At 41.7% G+C, this 16,897-nt stretch overlaps 2 protein-coding genes across 7 annotated transcripts in view; one reads left to right on the top strand and one right to left on the bottom strand.

The window, feature by feature from the left end:
- Positions 1-16,897, bottom strand: part of FANCI (FA complementation group I) — a 78,950-nt gene that overhangs the window by 8,476 nt on the left and 53,577 nt on the right. For all 3 annotated transcript variants that reach the window (XM_031668362.1, XM_031668363.1, XM_031668364.1), the window contains 15 exons: positions 16,683-16,784; positions 15,578-15,754; positions 15,380-15,501; positions 14,471-14,635; positions 13,372-13,551; positions 9,130-9,296; positions 8,709-8,794; positions 7,568-7,684; positions 5,134-5,185; positions 3,776-3,903; positions 3,609-3,677; positions 3,320-3,413; positions 2,821-3,008; positions 1,491-1,544; positions 1,350-1,409 (listed from right to left, as the gene is read on the bottom strand). In XM_031668362.1, coding sequence (XP_031524222.1) covers positions 1,350-1,409; positions 1,491-1,544; positions 2,821-3,008; positions 3,320-3,413; positions 3,609-3,677; positions 3,776-3,903; positions 5,134-5,185; positions 7,568-7,684; positions 8,709-8,794; positions 9,130-9,296; positions 13,372-13,551; positions 14,471-14,635; positions 15,380-15,501; positions 15,578-15,754; positions 16,683-16,784 — 1,761 coding nt within the window. The remainder of the gene's footprint in view (positions 1-1,349; positions 1,410-1,490; positions 1,545-2,820; positions 3,009-3,319; positions 3,414-3,608; positions 3,678-3,775; positions 3,904-5,133; positions 5,186-7,567; positions 7,685-8,708; positions 8,795-9,129; positions 9,297-13,371; positions 13,552-14,470; positions 14,636-15,379; positions 15,502-15,577; positions 15,755-16,682; positions 16,785-16,897) is intronic.
- The window catches only part of RLBP1 (retinaldehyde binding protein 1), a 104,157-nt gene continuing 91,121 nt past the window's right edge, over positions 3,862-16,897 (top strand). For 3 of the 4 annotated variants that reach the window (XM_021940847.2, XM_031668369.1, XM_017960918.3), the window contains exon 1: positions 7,540-7,604. The gene's annotated coding sequence lies outside the window, so the exon portion shown is untranslated. Of the gene's footprint in view, positions 3,934-7,539; positions 7,605-16,897 lie in introns of those variants that run through there. The other variant, XM_017960920.1, reaches the window with a different exon arrangement.

The following is a 16,897-nucleotide window of genomic DNA, read 5'->3' on the forward strand; positions in this document are numbered from 1 at the left end:
TTACAGGCGTAAGCCACCGTGCCCAGCCGATTGCTGATTCTTTTTTTTTTTTTTTTTTTTTTTTTTTTTGAGACGGAGTCTCGCTCTGCCGCCCAGGCTGGAGTGCAGTGGCCGGATCTCAGCTCACTGCAACCTCCGCCACCCGGGTTCACGCCATTCTCCTGCCTCAGCCTCCCGAGTAGCTGGGACTACAGGCGCCCGCCACTGCGCCCGGCTAGTTTTTTGTATTTTTTAGTAGAGACGGGGTTTCACCGTGTTAGCCAGGATGGTCTCGATCTCCTGACCTTGTGATCCACCCGTCTCGGCCTCCCAAAGTGCTGGGATTACAGGCTTGAGTCACCGCGCCCGGCCCGATTGCTGATTCTTAAAGGGAGGGGAAGAGGCACCCTGAATACACATACTGAGGCAAGTTACCGATAAAATGATATTGTGCCTGTAAGTGATGCAGAGGCAGAAAACAAGTGAAGCATCACTATCAAAGTGGTCACAATCCATTGCTTTAATAATTGGTTCTAGAATCTTGGTTGAGATTGACACTTAGTGGACCCATTCTCTTTGATTCCTCAAAGATCAGTAACAGCCCTGTGATACATTTACTGCATGACTAAGTGGCCTTAGGAGACAGTAGATCTCTCGTTTCTTCCTCTTTCCAACCAGGGGTGATTCTGTCCCTTAAGGACAACTGGCAATTTCTGGAGACATTTTTGGCTGTTACAACTAGGGGGCTGCTATTGGCATCCGGTAGGTGGAGGCCAGGGATGCTGCTCAACATCCCAAAATGCACAGAACAGGTCCCACAGCAAAGAATTATCTAGCCCAACATGTCAATAGTGGTGAGGTTAAAAAACTCTGGTTTAAGCAAACAGTAAAGGAGATTCAAGTACTGCCGGAATCTGATGGTATTTAGGACCAAATGACACCTACAAAGCCCACGTCCTTCCACTTCCCTGAAAGTGCCCTCACTGCACTGCCATCTCCTCACAGCCCTTCTTCATGTGCTTGCTGCTACTCTGCTCACACTCCCAGAGGATGCCTCATGGCATGGACTTTCAGTCACCCAGGAATAAACCAAGTCCATGAGCCCAAGCATGCTTTTTCCTTCCTTGCTCCAAATGCAAACATATATGCTTCCTTTCTCCAAATTAGGTGAAACAGTTTTCTTTACATAAATAAAGATCTCCTTGCTCCAAAGCCCTCAAGCCTTGACTTGGTCTCTGATGGGTGCCTCCAGCTTGTGGTAAGCAGGGGAAAAAGTTTATATATGCTCAGTTCAGGTGATCAATAGTCCCCTGGGCATGTAAGAAATCCTTTCTTGAAGACCTATTGGGTACTGCCTCTGAATCACTTACCTGTACATAAGAAATGAAAGAATAACACACAGGGGTCAGATGAGAACCAGACAGCTTCACCTGCAACAAGGGAAAAGGAAACCAATGTAACCAGCAATAAAAGTGCTTCCCCCATTCCTAGGAAAGACATTCTCAACTCACCAGCTTTTCCATATTTTTTGGAATTCCTCCAGAGCTCTGACACACCTGGAGATACTAATAAAAGAAGATTACTAGATTTAGCAGACTATCCTATGAAGCTACAAGTGACTGCTGTAGTGAGCTTATGGAGTGTGACTCATCATTCTGACTGAAGAGGGAAAAGAAAAATTCACAGAGAAGCCAAGACACAAGGCTTCCTTATTCCTCTCCTCCAAAGCTCCTAAGCTTCCCAAACAATAGGTAATGAAGGGTTTGTTTCTGACTTGCTCATTTCTTTAAAAATTCCTCAGGTTGATAGTCCCTGTATATAAAACCCAACAACTTTGCTGTTTTTCCTTTTAAAGATGCCAAGAAAGAGAAGAGGCTCTCGGTGTTTCCACTACAGCAGCTTAGCCACATGTAGCTAGAGCTGCACATTCTGAGAGAGCCACACTGCTGTGATGCAGGGTGGTCCACATCTTTCTTGGGTTATCTGTGCCTTTCTAAGTATTTAATATGGATCGTTGCTAGAAACACAAACAGTAAGCGCAGGGTACACCTTGTATTTTTATAAAAAACAATTGTCTTCCCCACCTTAGTACTTGATCTATAAGGCATTTAACACCTACATGTTAAAGGAATGAAAAAAGGAATAAACATCTCTTTAGTGTCCAGACTGGTTAGAAATGGTATAATTTCTATGCATTATGGGCTCAGATTTAATTCTAGGATCGTTTTAGATTAAACCTTAGAAGGTATTTAAAAGAGGCATTCATTCTCAATCAGGTGCCACATACATGCCAAGGAATTAAAGGCCTCCAAAAGCAGATTTTTATTTTATTTTTTTTTATTTTTGAGATGGGGTCTCTGTTGCCAAGGCTGGAGTGCAGTGGCACGATCTCAGCTCACTGTGCAACCTCCACCTCCCGGGTTCAAGTGATTCTCCTGCCTCAGCCTCCTGAGTAGCTGGGATTACAGGTGCCCACCACCACGCCCAGCTAATTTTTGTATTTTTAGTAGAGACGAGGTTTCACCATGTTGGCCAGGCTGGTCTTGAACTCCTGACTTCAGGTGATCCACCCGCCTCAGCCTCCCAAAGTGCTGGGATTATAGGCATGAGCCACCATGTCTGACCCAAAAGCAGATCAGAATTATAAACTCTTTTTCCCTGGCTTGTGGAGATGCCTGCCACGTACTGACCAAACTAAAATGAAACCATGACCTGCCAAGATGGAGGCAAACGCTCTCTTGTTTAGGGACATTCTGCAGCAGTGGGCTACTGCCCCAGCCTCATCTCCTGGCTCACTGGGGTAGAATGGTGGGGGTGAATCTGCTTGTTTCAAATACTTACATATCTGACAAGTGCTGTAAGTGTGGTGTACATTTTGCACAAGTCCTTTAACAAGGTGTCCACACAGCTGCCTGATGGCAGAGCTGTCTGCACCAGCTCATGGAAAAATGTAAGCAGAGTTCCCAGTTGCATGACGATGGCTTTCTCGACAGGCTGATTTGGCAGAGTTGTCTGAGAAGAGGCCTCTTCTAAAGAAAAATAAAATTGGCACATTCAAACCCAACTTCATTTTCTAGTTAAGAGTAAAGGAGATTTAGAAATTGATTACTACTAACTAAAAAGTCTTTATGGAAAAATGAACATTCAATATGCAGAGTGAATTAATAATTGTACTGTGATAAGACATACGATCTTCTACTTCTTTCATCACATAGGAAAAAATCTAGCTTAAAAGCAAATAAGAAATTTAGCTCAGGGGCTCCATTTTTATGCACTAGCCCAGTATGAATTTTGACCTTGCTCATGTCAATTCCTGGAATCCCAGTTGAACTTATCTTACCTGATACAGTTTCTTGGCTCACTTGTCCCTTAAGCTTGGTGATTAGCCAGTCCACTTCTTCTAGAACCTTCTCGGCCTGACTCAGAACAAGTAACTGAAAGAAAAGAATGCCTGGTGTGATTCACTACACACAGCTGTCGGGGTAATATAATAACTGTGGTCACCTGGCCACCTACAGGTGGGTTACAGGTCTCAGGACACAAGCCACTATAGGACACAAGTCACTTCACATAGAGTAGAATGGAAGGAATGACAAAGCTATTCTCCATGGCTCAGGTACAACACTTACACAGATAGTGGGGGCAGCCGTTCTCAAATTCACTATTGCAAAGTGGTTTGTTTTCTCCACCTCTACATCCTGGGGAAAAAAAGAGAGGTGAGACCTAATGACAGTAAGGTTGTTCCCTTGACCCCCATCCCCACACAGGGTATTGTACTGAAGGCTCATTATAGTACCTGGTCTATATCTCCCAGATGCCCATGGATATCCTGGGATAAGTCACGCAGCAGAATGACAGGACTCTTATACAAAACATGCAGGCTGAAGAGCAAGTTCATCAAGCTCTTGCAAAACAAGGCATCCTCTAGGAATAGGAAGAAAAGCAAATTAAAAGGTAAGTTATGGCCAGGCGTGGTGGCTCACGCCTGTCATCCCAGCACCTTGGGAAGCCAAGGCAGGTGGATCACCTGAGGTCAGGAGTTCGAGACCAGCCTGACCAACATGGAGACACCCCATCTCTACTAAAAACACAGAATTCGCTAGGCGTGGTGGCGCATGCCTATAATCCCAGCTACTTGGGAGGCTGAGGCAGAAGAATTGCTTGAACCCAGGAGGCAGAGGCTGTGGTGAGCCAAGATTGTGCCATTGCATTCCAGCCTGGGCAACAAGAGCAAAACTCTGTCTCAAAAAAAAAAAAAAAAAGAAAGAAAGAAAGAAAGGGAAAAAAAAGGTAAGTTATAACCCAGTCAGGTCCCTCAGGTATGTGTACAGGGTATGTGGGGTGGAGTGCCTAACCAGAACAGGAAGTAACTTGTCATGTCCCAGGCACAACATCCCAGTGTTACACATACTACAGCCAAGCAGTTAGTCTGCAATGATGCCTCTTTATCCATGTGCCCAAAGAAGGCAGACATTTCCCATCATTAGTCATGATTACTGTGTAACTCGCATCCAGATCAAGTACATTACGAGTATTTTAGGGACTCCCTCCTAACTTGCCCCACCAAGGAAACTGCTATCCTGACTTCTAACATCTCAGATGAATTTTGTCTAATTTTGAACTTCATCTAAATGGAATTCTACAGTAAGTACCCTTTTTTTCTATCTGGCTTCTTTTGTCTTGCAGTACGTTTGTGAGATCCTCTCCAAGTTGTGTGTACATGTAGTTTGTTCATGCTCATTTGCTCTATAGGATTCCACTGTGTGAATATATCATAATTATTTTATCCTTTCTACTGCTGATGAACACTTAGGTTTGTTTTCACCTATTAAAATAGTGCTGCTAAGAGGACTCTTCCACATTTTTCTGTTGTGGCTGGAATTGTTGAGTCATGGGCATATATTTAATTTTAGTAGATATTGCTGAACAGCTTTCCAGAGTGGTTATACCAATTTATACCTCCACCCCCAGTGAATGAAAGGCCCAACTACTCTACATTCTTGCCAACACTTAAGACTTGGTATTAGGTGTCTGTTTCATTTTGACCACTCTGGTGAATGTGTAATGAATGGGGAATACCTTTTCTTTTCCCAATGCCATTGGAGGATAGTGATTTTATATAAAGCCTTTAGGAAAACATGGCAGGAAACTTACCCCGGCTGTTTTCCTTGCAAATCTTTGATGTCCAGGATAACATCTGCACAAACTAGAGATCATTCAGATATTAAAGAAACATGCCAGAGATAGACCTAGGTGTTGTCAGAAGAGTTCTAGACCTTTCCCTGTCTAAGCAAATCAGCTGCTAAAATATGTTCTTAGATCTCAAGTGGTAATATATGACGAAGGGCATAAAAATAAGTCCAAAATTCTAAGAATTATGAGAATAATATATAATTTAATTCTCAATGTCTATGTCCTTATTGAGGGCCAAAAGTTTTGGGGTCCTTACACCTGAACTTCCTCTGCTTCTACCATAGTGGTCTAGGGCTAAAGCACCCTCTTTTCTTTCCCGTGCACCCAGACTCTCCGCTTGAGAATATTAGGTTATCAGAAAGGTGTGGGAAAGAGAAATCCTGGCTATAAGAACAGTAGAATTAGCATTTAGAAGCCGAAAGAACAAAGGAGGTTAGAAGAGAGAAGGGCAGAAAAAAGAGAAATAAAAGAGTCAAGAAACCAGACAGAATTTTCTTAGCTAAGTGAAGGAGACTTAAGGTCTTTAGATAGCAAGGGTCTGCATCACCAGACACACAGTCACCTTTCTGCTTCAGCAGTTCTTTCAGCTACAAAGGCACTGAAATGCGGTTATACTTAAGTGTAAATGACTAACAAGAATGCAGTTTTGATCTGTTGAGAAAAAAGGTAAATTAAGAGGCTAACTGAAAGCTCTCTACAAACTGATATTAAAAGATCTTCAGAATACTATGTTCAATGAAATAAGCAGGATGTACAAGTTTTCCTGTGAAGAGGGGTAGGATTGGGAATAAAACTCTGTATTTACTTGGAGAGGAATAAAGAAGGTTGAAGGACACAAAAAACTAAAGGTGTTTACTTACTGGGGAGAGGAGGAACTAAACAGATGGAGGACATGGGTGGGGGAGACCATTCACCATAAATCTCTTTATAATCTCTGGTTTTCAAATCACAGGACTTTATTACCAATTCAAAATTAAATGGAAAAATTTTTGGCCGGGCACAGTGGCTCACGCCTGTAATCCCAGCACTTTGGGAGGCCGAGGCAGGTGGATCACGAGGTCAGCAGATCCAGATCATCCTGGCTAACACGGTGAAACCCCATCTCTACTAAAAATATAAAAAATTAGCCGGGCGTGGTGGCGGGCACCTGTAGTCCCAGCTACTCAGGAGGCTGAGGCAGGAGAATGGCAAGAACCCAGGAGGCGGAGCTTGCAGTGAGCCGAGACTGCGCCACTGCACTCCAGCCTGGGTGACAGAGCAAGACTCCATCTCAAAAAAAAAAAATAAATAAAAATTTAAAGAGACTACCTGAAGTTAAGGGAGAAGGGGTAGGTGGTAAAACATTTAAAAATCTAAAAGTTTAAAGTTTAAGAAAGAAACATTTTTTAATTTTCTTATAAATTTTAGCCTTTCTAAATCCATTTATTTTCTCTCAAATTTCCCCCTGCCCCAATTATCTATTTCCTTCCCAGTCCTTTACTCTTTGCAGCAAAAACAGCAGTATGAAATAATGATGCTGAAAGCAAAGTGGGGGTGAGCTGTTTGGAACTGGGATGAAGTAACAAAAGGGACTTTCTTTGGGCAAACCTGGAAGTAGGACGACAGGAAACAGCTCTGCTTTCTAGTGCCAAACACCTTCATACTCAGAAGGCTACAAGTCTTCTGAGGCAAGGGCTCACATAAAGAGGAGTATACAGCAGGGCTTCATTGTCTTTCTCAAGCCCAGGATGTAGATGTGGTAGGAGCACACATTTCTAGGCTCCGGTAGGTACTCTATCATCCTACAGGAAAATTACTCCTGAATGGAACAGACCCCCAACATGCTGTCCTTCTCTTATTCTTGTGTGTGTGAACGCTCATGTGGGTGCACACTTACACATATATACATACAACCTATCTCTGCAGAGGTGTTTCTGCTTTGGGGATATAGTTACACTTTCTGAATTAATCATCTTTGGTTGAATTTCCTCCAAATTCAGTACCAGGTAATTGTGCTGAGAAAGTCAGCTGCTGAATGTCAACTGCCTTCTTCATAATTAACAGACTTTCTTCTTAGAAAAGGGGAAACATCAAGAGTGGCAAAGAACACAGGTTTAAGAAGGTTGAAGGCACCAAAGATCACACAGGATTCTTTCCGTGGTGTTTCACTCTACCCGGAACAAACAAAACAAAAGCAGTATGTCCTTGCCCCATATGGCTGCATATAAGTATGTTGTGGTAGACATATTACGTAGGAAAGAATATATCTTACAGGTCTTATATTAACTCAGGTGTATAATTTAACATATTATGTAAAATAAGTTCAACTTCAAGAGGGCATTTAGATATACACTTTTATGATGCAATAATCCTTGCCTTCTAAGGAATGCTAAATGGAATTGAGTGATACTAGTACCTGAGGAGAGGAGGGCTCCAGTAGCTTGGACAAACTGGTAAGAACAGTGACTAGCAGGAGGGCTTCTTTGCTATTAAAATCTTCCTCTTGGCTGCTAAGTAAATTCAACAAGGACCTCTGAGAAAGGAAGGCACACACAGCAAGCAAGGTTAGCAGACACAATCCTATCAGGAAGAAGAGGCATCTAGTCAGAGACTCCTAAGACTAGGACACAAAGAATTCAAAGCTACCAAAATTCCAAGAGGATAAAATCTGAAAATAATCCTGAACTGAGCAGTAGTTTCCTAAGCTGTTTTTGACCATAAACCTCTCTGAGAATTCTCCTGAAAACTGGCTCTTTCTGTTCCAACCCCATGCTAAATGTAGATAAGGAACTATGTACCCAATTTCTGGTGGCTCACAGCTCCCTGGAGCCTATCCATTGATCTCAGGCTTAGACCAGGCACCAAACCCAGCGTTCCTTATATACCTTCCCTGTTACCTGAAATAACTATGTATTTGATTATTTGTCAGTGTCTTTCTACTATAATGTAAGCTCCATAAGGATAGGAATATTTTGTTTCTTTTATTCCCTGCTATATCCCCAGCACCTAGAACTGTTTCTGGCACATGGTAGGAACTTCAAAATTACTTGTTAAATAAAAAAGTCCTGTGATAGAACATCCTGATATTTTGACAACTATTGGTTAGAAACTAACAAGCTATGCAGTGAGCTGAGATCCGGCCACTGCACTCCAGCCTGGGCGACAGAGTCAGACTCCGTCTCAAAAAAAAAAAAAAAAAGAAAAAAAAAAGAAACTAACAAGCTGTATTGTCCAGTCTTTACGGAGTCTATCAGACCAAGCCAAATTATACCACAGACTCAGAAACAAAAACAGACTCTATACCTTGAAGATTCCTTTCTGTTTACATCAACTCAAACAGTGGTCCTTGGAGGTAATGAGTATTGCAGGTTGGGTGGCTAAATACACATCCTCACTATGCATTATCTTCCTGAGAGCTATGTCCTGTGGCTTGGATGACCCAGAAAAAATTCATTTCCTACTTGGTCACTGTCTGCCCATTCTTACCAGCTGCCCCTGCTAACAGTTCCTTTGCAAAGCCCCTCAGGCTGCTACAGCAGCTTCGCAAGGCTTCTCACCTGAAATTGCCGGATCTGGAATGCTGTTCTCTGAGTGACACTGACGTCTGCGTCTTCTCTCTCTTCTCCTTCCTTATCTGTGACATCTATGAATGAAAAAGAAACTCTATCTTCTTTGATATAAACTCATGCTTCTTGGCCTTTTAATAGCTAAAATTTTTGAAAGCCAAAAAAAGTCTAAAGGCAGAGTTAAATTTATTTCTAAAATTTTGTGATTTCTTAATACTATATTCCATTTTCCAGTCACTCTTTGTGGTTGAATATAATCCAATAGGTGCCAATCCTGAATCCACTAGATGTCACTCCTTAGCAACATTGGGACTGTTCTCAAGTGTCTTCTGGTAGATTAACAAATGGAATTAAGGGGCTGAGTTAAGGAGAAACCTAAATCAAGTCAATTTATTGATACTGCAATGCTCACCCAGAGCTCTGAGAAACTGCTGAATCTTGGGCTGATAGAACTGTTGCACAGCACTGAATATTTTCTGTAAACCCTCCAAGCACAGCAGTGAGATGCTCTTTCCTTTCTCTTTCTTTCCCGACTCTTCCACTGAAGTAGGAATTGAAGTGTATCTCCATAGCAAGACTCTGAAGCAGGGTATAGTGGTTTTGTTTTTAAAGACAGGTTCACCAAGATAAAATTACATACAGTAAAATTCATACCCTGTAGGTGAACAGTTCTAGAATTTTAAAAAAACTTATATGGTTGTGTAATCTCCCCACAATCAAGGTATTTCTATCACTCTAAAAGTTCCCTTATGCTCACTGATAGTCTATGCTCTCCTCCCATTTCCAAGCAACTACTGATCTAATTTCTGTCCCTATGGTTTTACTTTCTACAAAACATCATACAAAAATGGTTATCATTCAGTATATAGCCTCCTGAGTCTGCCTTTAACACAGCAGACTCTATATTCATGAGGGATATTGCTATGCAGTTTTCTTGCAATGGTCTGGGTCTGGTTTAGTATCAGGGTAATGCTGACCTCATTAATTAAATGAGGTGGAATATGTTCTCTCTTATTTTCTAGAATTTGCACAGAATTTACATTACTTCTCCCTTAAATGTTTGGATGAATTTATCACTGAATAGACCTAGATCTGAAGTTTTGTGAAAAGAGTTTGAACCACATATTCAATTTCTTTGAATAGAAATATGATTACTCAGGTTTTTTTTTTTTTTTTTTTTTTTTTTGAGACAGAGTCTTACTCTGTCACCCAGGCTAGAGTGCAGTCAGGTGATCTCAGCTCACTGCAAACTCACACCTCCTGGATTCAAGTGGTCTTCCTGCCTCAGCTTCCCGAGTAGCTGGGACTACAAGTGCACGCCACCACATCTGGCTAATTTTTGTATTATTTTAGTAGAGTTGGGGTTTCACCTAGTTGGCCAGGCTGGTCTTGAACTGCTGACCTCAGGTGATCCACCTGCCTTGGCCTCCCAAAAGTGCTGGGATTACAGATGTGAGCTACCACGTCTGGCCAGGTTGCCTATTTTTTGTTGAATGAGCTTTCAAGAAATCTGTCTATTAAAGTTTACTGGCATAAAATTGTTAATATTCTGTTATCCATATTTTTTTTTTTTTTTTTTTTTTTTGAGACGGAGTCTCGCTCTGTGGCCCAGGCTAGAGTGCAGTGGCCGGATCGCGGCTCACTGCAAGCTCCGCCTCCCGGGTTTACGCCATTCTCCTGCCTCAGCCTCCCGAGTAGCTGGGACTACAGGCGCTCACCACCTCGCCCGGCTAGTTTTTTGTACTTTTTAGTAGAGACGGGGTTTCACCGTTGGCAAGGCTGGTCTCGAACTCCTGACCTCAGGTGATCTGTCTGCCTAGGTCTCCTAAAGTGCTGGAATTACAGGCACCAGCCACCCCACCCAGCTGAGTTGATGTTCTTATATTCCTAGTTTGTTGAATGCTTTTATCATGAATACTTTAAATGCATTATTTTCTTAAATTATATAGAAAATGAAGTGTGAAATTGCAAACCAAAGTTACAGTAATACTAGCTTTTGAACTAATAATATTTTTTTCAAAAAAAAATATATATATATATGTATTTTTTTTTTTTTTGAGACGGAGTCTCGCTCTGTCACCCAGGCTAGAGTGCAGTGGCCGGATCACGGCTCACTGCAAGCTCCGCCTCCCGGGTTTACGCCATTCTCCTGCCTCAGCCTCCCGAGTAGCTGGGACTACAGGCGCCTGCCACCACGCCCGGCTAGTTTTTTTTTTTTTTTGTATTTTTTAGTAGAGACGGGATTTCACCGTGTTAGCCAGGATGGTCTCAATCTCCTGACCTCGTGATCCGCCCGTCTTGGCCTCCCAAAGTGCTGGGATTAAAGGCTTGAGCCACCGCGCCCGGCCCTGTTATCCATTTTTTAGCATCTGTAGGATCAGTAGTGATGTCCCCTCTTCCTCAATTCTGCTATTTGTAATGTGTCTTCTCTTTTTCTGATTAGCCTGGCTAAAGTTCATTAAATTTATTGATCTTCTCACAGAACCAACTTTCTTTTTCTGTTTTCTGTTTTAATTTTCTGCTTCTTCATAGTTGTGCTTTTGTCTATTTCCTTCCTTCTGATTGCTTTCATTATAATTTGCTCTTCTTTTTCTGTTTTCTTAATGTGGAAGTTTATATGGGAGATTTAAGATTTTTAAATCACTAACTGCTTTAATTTCCTCAGTAGTGCTCTGGATCATATGTTTTGACATGTTGTCTGTTTGTTTCCATTCTATTCAAGATGTTTTCTAATTTCCCTTATGACTTTTTGACTATGGGCTATTTAAAAGTGCATTTAATTTCCAATATATGGAAATTTTTCTGTTACTGCTTTCTTTCTGTTACTGCTTTCTTCTTTTATTCTGTTGTGGTCACAGAATTTCTACTTTTTAGTAGAAATTTGCTGAGTTTTTATGGCCCAAAATATGGTTCATCTTGGTGAATACACCATGTGCATATAAAAAGAATGTATATTTTGAAGCTGCTGCACAGTGTTCTTTTAAGTGTCAATTAAATCAAGCTGGGTGACAGTGTTGTTCACTTCTTCTACCTCCTTCCAGTAGATTTTCTATCTACTGCTTTTTTTTTGTTTTCTGTTTTTTGACTACAGAGAGAAGGCTGATTACATTACTTAAGGATTTGTCTATTTTTCCTTCAGTTCCATCAGTTTTTGCTTTAAGTATTTTGAATCACTTAACCATTATGTAGTATCCCTCTTTTTTGCCCCAGTAATAGCATAACATTTTATATGTGACTAACAATCTATATCAAAGCAAAACTAGAAGCCCTGGTGAACCCAAGAGTTCAAGGCCAGCCTGGGCAACACAGCAAACCCTATCTCTTTAAATGGAAAACAAACAAACAAACAAACAAAAAACAAAAGCCACAGAGGCTCAGGCCTGTAATCCCAGCACTTTGGGAGGCGGACGTGGGTGTATCGCTTGAGCCCAGGAGTTCAAGACCAGTCTGGGCAACATGGTGAAATCCTATCTCTACAGAAAATTAAAAAAAAAATAAGGGTCAGGTGCAGTGGCTCACACCTGTAAACCCAACACTTTGGGAGGCCGGGGTGGGTGGATCCCTTGAGGTCAGGAGTTTGAGACCAGCCTGGCCAACATGGTGAAACCCCGTCTCTACTAAAAATACAAAAATTAGCAGGGCATGGTGGCGCATCCCTGTAATCCCAGCTACTTGAGAGATTGAGCAGGAGGATCACTTGAACCGGGGAGGCGGAGGTTGCAGTAAGCAAGATCACGCCACTGCACTTCAGCCTGGGTGACAGAGCAAGACCTGTCTCCAAAAAAAAAAGTAGTAAATAAAATAAATTAAAATTAAAAATTAAAAAGTAGTTGGGCATGGTGGCATGCACCTGTAGTCCCAGCTATTCAGAAAGCTGCAGTGGAATGACTGTTTGAACCTGGGAGAAAGAGGTTGCCGTGAGCTAAGATTGCACCATAGCATTCCACCCTGGGCAACAGAGTGAGACTCTCAAAAAAACCCCCAAAAAACAACAAAAAAGAAACAAAAGGAGGGGTGCGCCAGGGGAAGGCAGGACTAGAAAAAAGACCCTATGTCAATGACTGCACTTTTTTTCACTCTTTTGAGACAGAGTTTTGCTCTTGTCACCCAGGCTGGAGTGCAACGGTGTAATCTACGCTCACCGCAACCTCCCCCTCCCTGGTTCAAGCAATTCTCCTGCCTCAGCCTCCCGAGTAACTGGGATTACAGGCATGCACCACCAAGCCCGGCTAATTTTTGTATATTTAGTAGAGACAGGGTTTCCCGATGTTGGTCAGGCTGGTCTCGAATTCCTGACCTCAGGTAATCTACCCGCCTTAGCCTCCGAAAGTGCTGGGATTACAGGCGTGAGCTGCCGTGCCTGGCTTTTTTTTTTTTTTTTTGAGAGTCTTGCTCTGTCACCCAGGCTAGAGTGCAGTGATATGAACTCAGCTCACTGCAACCTCCACCTCCCAGTTCAAGCAATTCTCCTGCCTCAGCCTCCTGAGTAGCTGGGATTACAGGCACCTGCCACGACGCTTGGCTAATTTTTTATATTCTTTCACTCTTAAAATATGTGTAACCTCAAATTACCTTCATCCTCCGTTCCCAGTTTGTGTTCTTGAAGACACCACGGCCAGGTGGAGTAAGTTTCTAAGGGGTGGGAGTGGCTTACCGAGTTATGTCACAGAGGTTCTGAAAGATCTTGTCTGGGTTTTGGCCATCAGGGCCACTCACATGCCCCGTTTCCTTTAGCTGCTGTACTTTCTGCAGAGCTATGTTCACTGCATAGCGCATAAACTCACTGCTAGACCTGAGAACAGAAAGGCTTTCTTGGTGGCTTTGGATACTATCCCTAGAGAGAGAGAGAGAGAGAGAGAGAGAACAAGAAAGATTCCCTTACTGCTATTGGTATATGGAATTACGCTTTCTAGAAATTGTTCAGAACAGCAGCACCCAACAGCTTACCAGTAAGCTCCAACTGGCAGACTCTCCAGGCAGCCCAAGCTATAGTCACTGCTATGGCTGCCCTTTTATAATTGTTATTCCTAGTGGTTCCTCATTTTCTCCCCCTTCCCCAAATCCTTTACTTTGATAAAATTTAAATGTTAGTCTTAGTCTCTTTTTTTGTTCCTTTGTAGTTTTAATTCAGTCACTCCCCACCTATCTATTTATTTATTTATTTAGAGACAGAGTTTTGTTCTTGTTGCCCAGGCTAGAGTGCAATCGCGTGATCTCAGCTCACTGCAACCTCTGCCTCCTGGGTTCAAGTGATTCTCCTGCCTCAGCCTCCCAAGTAGCTGGGATTACAGGTGCGCACCGCCATGCCCGGCTAATTTTGTATTTTTAGTAGAGATGAGGTCTCACCATATTGGTCATGGCTGGTCTTGAACTTCTGACCTCAGGTGATCCACCCACCTCAGTCTACCAAACTACTGGAATTACAGGAGTGAGACACCAGACCTGGTGCCCCCTACCTTTTTAAATCTGTTATCTTGCACAAGCCACTTATATAGACTTTCTTAAAACACCCTGTTGGAATTCATCCCTATCTTTTCATTTATTAGCCCACTGTTCCTCATTTATCCTTTAATAATTCAAGGTACCTATTTAAAGTACCTACCTAGGATTGTCCAGCATTCATTTCAAGAAAATTAAAACCTCCTGACTTAATTCTTACTGTAAATAATCCAAACGAGGTGAAACAAGTGAGCCTAGGTAGGCATACGATCCTCGGGGAGTGGCTGTCTTTAAGCACTCTAGCAGAACCTTACCTGAAAAGAACAGTGAGAAGACTGGACACAAATTTCATGGACAAAAGACTATCATTTGTCTTGTTGGCCATTTTAGTTTTGGCTTTACCAGCTTTTTCATTAAGGATGTCAGAGAGCTTTTTGTAACACATAAATAAGCTCAGAATGTCCTCAAATTTGTTCTTACTGTAAAAAACAAAAAAGAGACCGCTAAGGACAAACATCAGAATATTGTGGTTTACTTTTACATATGATAATAAATAAATCACAATGCTTCTTTAAATATCATATTTTAGACAAAACATTATAAATGAATAGAACTTCCTTAATATAATACTCCCAGGTCATAGCAATCTATCTGGGTTTTGTTTTCCCTGGTGTGACCTCGGCTCACCGCAACCTCTGCCTCTCAGGCTCAAGTGATTCCCCTGCCTCAGCGTCCTGAGTAGCTGGGACTACAGGTCCCCACCACTACCACCCGGCTAATTTTTACATTATTAGTAGAGACGGGGTCTCACCATGTTGGCCAGGCTGGTCTTGAACTCCTGATCTCAAATGATCCACCCACCTTGGCCTCCCAAAGTTCTAGGATTACAGGCGTGAGCCACTGTGCCTGGCCTCCCCTCCCTTATTTATACCAGTCCCTGCAGAGCATTAAAGTCCAATACTACCACCAATCAAAATTTCCATTAGGAGTTCTTGAATTCAGGGTCTGGGAAATTCTGAGTAAGTGAAACCCTGCTGGAGGGCTTTCATCTTATAGGCCTGGTAAGCATATAATTCAGTGTTCTCTAGTGGAAAGAACACAGTTTAGTCTTAGACTAGGTGCTCATTTAGTCTGTTTACTGCCTGGAATATTGCTACAGTAAAAATATATAAATAAAATGGAGAATTCACCAAATTACAAGTGGAGTTATAGCAATACCTTACCTGAAATTACTTATGGAGAAATTGTATTCTATTAAAACCTCACAAACTCCCATCACAAGAAAAGCACAGATATTATTTTTTATGCCAATACTGGTGCTCTGAGAAAAATCTGCTGATTTATCCTAAAAGACACAAGATACAAATTAATAAGCTACTAAAGAACTCCATCATTCAATACAGCTGAAGACTCGCAATTACCAGTTCAAAGTCTTCCAGCTCACTCTTAATCATTCTATTAGTAATGGACTCCAATATATCATCTAGGGCTTGGTAGAATGCCTCTTCCTCCTCCTCTTCCTCCTCTTCCTGCTGTAAGGGTATCACTGTATTCTTATACCAGGCTAAGCAATGCTGAATACAACACAGCAGATAATCCTGTAGGAGAAAATAAGTAAATTAAATACTCTTGAGTGTTGATGGATAACCTATAAAGTTGTTCATAACCAGCAAATAATTCTTATCTATAAGGATAAAGAAAATGATTCATTAGTGTTACAAATTAAGTCCATCTAAATTAACGAAACTGGGAAAATAAACTGAATAGCAGCATCCTTTTCTAATGCTGCCCCCCGAAAATTGGCCTAAGTGGCTGACACCTCAAAATGCAACATTAGATGTGCTATCTCTGGTCTGATACAAATAACCCTGGAGCTAGGTGGTGAAGTTAAATCTTCTGTAGTTCATTTGAGTCCCAGAAGCTATTCTAAAGATAGAGGTTTATGTTGAGGGAATCTTTAGGAGACCAACACAGCATCTTAGATCTAGGCTGAGGACATCTCATGTCACAGAAGGCACAAAAATGAAGGTAAGATATGACAACGGAAAGACTTCCTCTTTTCTTCTGCCATGAGTTATAAGTTACGTGGGGTGAGAGTTTCCATTTTTATCCTCTTCGCTGTCCTAAGGCTAGATAAGAACAGAAAGTCAACCAGGCCAGCTCCTTTGAAGGTTCAACAGTGCCAATCCTAGTTCAGCCTAAATCATATACATCCTCTAGACTAATGAAGCAGGTCCCCATTCTAAAGCATATTTAGTAAATGTAATCAAAGATTCATAAATGAGATAAAATATTCTCTGGGGGAAGTGATGGAAGCCTTGATTTAGTAAAGAGCTAACACAGAGATAACTTACCAAGAGATCCAAAATAATAAGGATTCAGAAATGATAAGCAGGGAAGACTTAAAAGTAAACATTCATTGGAAGAACCAGGAAGAGAGTTTCACAGGGAAAGGTATCTCTTTGCGAAGTTCAACCCTATCCTTAATACTAAAAATAATGGTTGAAGGAAGAATAAAAGTCTCACCAGTGGTTCTTGTAGAGAGATCTTATCTCCTTGGGTCAGAATACAAGCTTCTAATTTCAAAGGAGGCAGCAGATCAGGTTTTGGCTCATAGAACTGTTTTAACTGTGTATAGTAAGGAAAAAAAGACATCTTGGCTCATAAATGCTTTTTACTTTTTTAACTTGTCAGGTGAAAGGTATCTTTAATGTCTAATGCCTTCTAAGACACATTTCCCA

This window comes from Papio anubis, chromosome 7 (assembly GCF_008728515.1).
Source record: "Papio anubis isolate 15944 chromosome 7, Panubis1.0, whole genome shotgun sequence".
Lineage (NCBI taxonomy): Eukaryota > Metazoa > Chordata > Mammalia > Primates > Cercopithecidae > Papio > Papio anubis.